This window comes from Perkinsus marinus, assembly GCF_000006405.1.
Source record: "Perkinsus marinus ATCC 50983 genomic scaffold scf_1104296938744, whole genome shotgun sequence".
Taxonomy (NCBI): domain Eukaryota; phylum Perkinsozoa; order Perkinsida; family Perkinsidae; genus Perkinsus; species Perkinsus marinus.
In genome coordinates, this window is record NW_003213337.1 from 13,509 (window position 1) to 17,787 (window position 4,279).

Sequence of the window (4,279 nt, forward strand, 5' to 3'; positions counted from 1 at the left end):
TTTAATGTTGATTTGTTAAGGTCGATGAATGTTTCACTTGCGACTCGACGAGATGCACTCGTATAATTCACCATTTCGGACGTGTATGATTCTGTCTCCACAAAAAGGTGTCCTTACTCCTGTATGCAGGTTCCTTATCCGCGGACAATGGGCCTGTTTCATAGGAGCAAACTGCGCCTTAAACTTAAGTAACGCCTTAAGTATACCTTGAGTAATTAGGACATCCTATTTCACTACTTAAGTAAGCACGTTAAGGCGCCTTAAGTTTAGGAATACTTAAGGCGCCTTAAGTTTCTGTGCATTTACTTAAGTATTTACGAGGAGCATTTCACAACATGCGTACTTAAGGAGCAACTTAAGTATTCCTTAAATTTAATTAAGGTAGAGCCGACCCTACCTAAACAGATACTTAAGTACCGTGTTCGAATACTGCACCCCACAGGGGTCGAACCGGAGACCTTACGAATGCCACTGTGCTCTCCCACTTGTCCAGAGAGGCAAAGAAATCGAGCCAAGAGTTCATTTCTTTGACGCAGCAAAATCCGAACCGAACTTCACAATATGATCACCTTTAACTTGAAGGCTTTAAGAATCAGCCACTACAAAACGTCGAAGAGGCAATGTTCGCTGCTTGTGAGCAGGAGATGAGGATCTGGGTCAATCACAGTCATCTCGAATAACTCTGATTGACCCAGATGCCCCCGTGGATGGTGTCGGGAACGCTCTTCGTAAGAGCTACGTTCGCAGATAGTTGCAGCGACTTAGTGATATTTCGATGATTTGCGTATCCGTTGAGTTCACATGAGTATATTTTCCTCTTAGCGGCGCTAAGTTAGCGGACCGTTGAGTGACTTATTCTAGGCAAGAATTTTTAGCTAACATAGTAATTCGTGGGAATGCAGCTCCCCTTGCAGTCTCGTTATCAATGGTAACTTACCACTGATACCTTATCCATGATCGAGGAGAGTAGTTGCTAATTTCGCAATGCGAAACAGTAAACGACCACGGAAACAACACACCTCTGCTTCGAACCTGCGTCGACCGTATAGTGAATGGGCAACCTGACCACTCGAGCATTTACACCACAAAAATTTAAATGTAACTCTATTCTATACCTGTAACCATGATTAAGTAGATACTTAAGTACGCCTTAAGTTAAGGAGCTCCTTAAGTTGCTCCTAAACGTTGTGAAATGAGTTGAGTACTGCTTGAGTATACCTTAAGTAGCTCCTTGAGTTGCTCCTATATTTAAGGCGCCTTAAATTAAGTATCCTTGTGAAACAGGCCCAATGTCATTCGGACGTAGTGGCCCTATTCGTCAGAAAGATTTCTGAATGAATTAGACGGAACACGACAATGCGATTTGTGAAGGGCCTGTAAGTTTCGACATCAAGAACATTAAAAGCTATACGCTATAAATCCACCATAGCGCGTACAGCACATATCAGCTGGGACTAGAAGGTATACAGAAGCTTTGACAACAAGAACATTGAAAGCTATACGCTATAAATCCACCATAGCGCGTACAGCACATATCAGCTGTTACAAGAAGGTATAGAAAGAGATTGAGCGGCAGTCTAAGGACCTCGTGAGCAGATGCATGCTCAGCAACATCGTTTCGTACAATCTGGAAGTTTGCCGTAACCAGAGATAGCATCCTTGGACACGGCCAGAAGATTGGCTGTTGCATCAGATAACAGCCTTGATTCGAGACTCTCGAACCGACGCGACTAGCGACTCAGCGAAAGAAATGGAAATCGGTTGGATTATACAATTATGTCAGAACATGAAGCATAAAGTACTTCCGGCTCGTTGGACAGCCGAAGGCTATGTCTACAAGACACCAAATGTCAGCAACAACGTCCGCAGTCATCGTCGCAGATGTCTTGTATAGCCGGGCAGATGTCTAGCCATGGAAATACCTTGCAGGATTCACACACCGCACACTGAACTTCATCTTCAAGGTTGTTAGGCGAGTTTTGTTCGAGGTCAAATTCGGACACATGACCGCCATTATCGGCCTGCATATCCATCATGATGTCGGAGTTGATCTTCCCCGTACCAGCCAGGTGGGCATCACCGTTAACAACACTCAAGATGAGCAGGATAGTCGGAATGGTGGGTAACTTCATGAGATTACTGTGATGAAGATGGAATACCTTGAACACTCAAGAAATACTGACAATGCCAGCCTAGCATCGGCACGAGTCGTGCCCCGCATTGTGCGGCCCACACAAATTATGCACGTGCAGAGGCATCTGCCCTCACTGGTCAGTGAGCGAACGTCCTTACCAATCATAATGTCAGGAATTGTCAAGCGCTTGCTCAAGGTACTCTTGTCACTGGCAAGTTGCCAGGAATGAAGATGAGACTTCTCCTTAGATTAGTATAATCCCACATGAAAATCGAAGCCCTATACGGTCACAAAGTTATTGCCCAAGGAATGTGTAACGCATTATGTGTTATTCCATTCAAGCTTCGCCGCATGTATGGTGAATGTTTCAACACAAGTTTCATCGTGAATCCTCCAGCTACAGGGATTAGGGATTGGTGGCAATAACGGTAGCTGATAATTAGTGGCAATGCTGCTTGCTGTCTGTGGCTGTCATGCACGAATGTCTCACGTGTGGCTGCGCACAATAGGTACACAACCCTCACTTGTATGACGAACTGACGGTAAGGGCAGAACCACAAACACAAAATCGGATTTTGTGGTTCTGGTGAGCGCAATCGTCAAAACTTCCGAAACCTGTTATATCAGGCGGTCTGATAATCAGACTCTGATTCAGGCCCGCCCAGCTGATGACAGAGCTCATTTGCCAGGCCCCTGGAGCTGCGAGTCTTATCTCCGTATTAAGAAGGAAACTGATAGCGGCATGCTTAGCTTACAAAGCTATGAGCAAACTGAAAACGCTCAATGAGAGTTCGCCTACGTTATCCGTCCAAGAATGGTCAATGTTTCCCCACTCAGTGGGCCACTCCAAGGACGGAGACTCTAACGAGCAAAGAAAAAGTGGATGTCATAATAATAATCAACTCAGTTGAACTGAAACCCGTCGATGATCAGAAAGACTGCTACGGCGAACAACCCTCAGGCAATCCTAGAAAATTGAAACCGATATACAGCAGCTACGACAAAAGAAAGATATGCTCGACACATGCTCAGTGAACCATCCATTATGCGCTGGCCATGAGGCACAGCTCACTGAAATTCCGTGAGGGCACGAACGGATTTCAGTGGCATCGGACCGATGCATGATAAGTAATCGAGCGAGACGTTTTTACTTTTCTTCATTTCTCTCGAGAAGTTGATCTATGCGACTCGAGAAGGTGTGGTTCGTGGATATCAACCGCCCGGATGGAGAACCACGAGATACCCTATCAGTCAACTGGAAAATTATTGACTTATGAATTAACAATGTGAACTTCACACGATCGTGCCGCTTATGAGAGCGCTGACCTTCGAGATGACTCCGTCATGTTCATGAAGACGCAAAACAAGTCCAACTTCCATCCGAGAAGCTCCATCATGTATCTGGTCGCGCTTCTCCGCCGGAAGAGGCTCTTCCGAAGAGCGATACCGAATACATGATGAAAATTATCCAAGGATATTCTTGTGATGCCTGACACAGAGAGGCATCATGCCTCTCTCGCATAGTCGTGATATCGCGGGTGAGCGATACTGTAGTTTATGTATGATAGCGGCAACGGGCAGGTTCAGTTAGGTATCCATGCCTTAATTAAAGTATTTGTATCGCTATCACTGTAAGTGAACTTTTCAACACAGCTCGCTTCGTTCCAAATGACATCTAGAAGTCATAAGAAACATCATTATGAGGACACCTAGGACGCTCAGAATACGGCACACTGACCCACTAAAAGTGGTCTACTTGTTACAGTACATACCTGCCGAGTATGTACCGTAACAAGAAGGCCAGGTATACCGGTCTAATTGTTAATTACAGGTACCCGGTAATTTCTTACCGGGTATTACCCGGAAAGAAATTTCCGTAATAACAGTCATATTTTCTGATATGGACGGTGATGACTTGTAGACGTTGAGCTCTTCGTAGCAGGAGTGGCGTTTAAACGAGCCAAGCGGCAGAAGTATGGGCGACAAGCCACACAACCGAACTGAACTGGAAAACACAATAGCTGAGTGGTGCGATAAGTCGCACAATTTGAGCTAGTAAGGCTATTGTGGATAACTACTTAAGACCAAATATATCAATTTATATACATATTTTTCTTCTTTTGCTCGAGTAGAGGAGCACTATAG

General features: G+C 44.9%; 1 protein-coding gene across 1 annotated transcript; it reads right to left on the bottom strand.

Annotated features, from left to right (window-relative positions):
* Nucleotides 1-1,364: 1,364 nt before the first annotated feature.
* Pmar_PMAR014482 (hypothetical protein) lies at nt 1,365-2,173 on the bottom strand. The gene has a single exon (XM_002782633.1). The coding sequence runs from the start codon at nt 2,130-2,132 to the stop codon at nt 1,851-1,853; it is 282 nt and encodes a 93-aa protein (XP_002782679.1). The 5' UTR covers nt 2,133-2,173; the 3' UTR covers nt 1,365-1,850.
* Nucleotides 2,174-4,279: the final 2,106 nt, after the last annotated feature.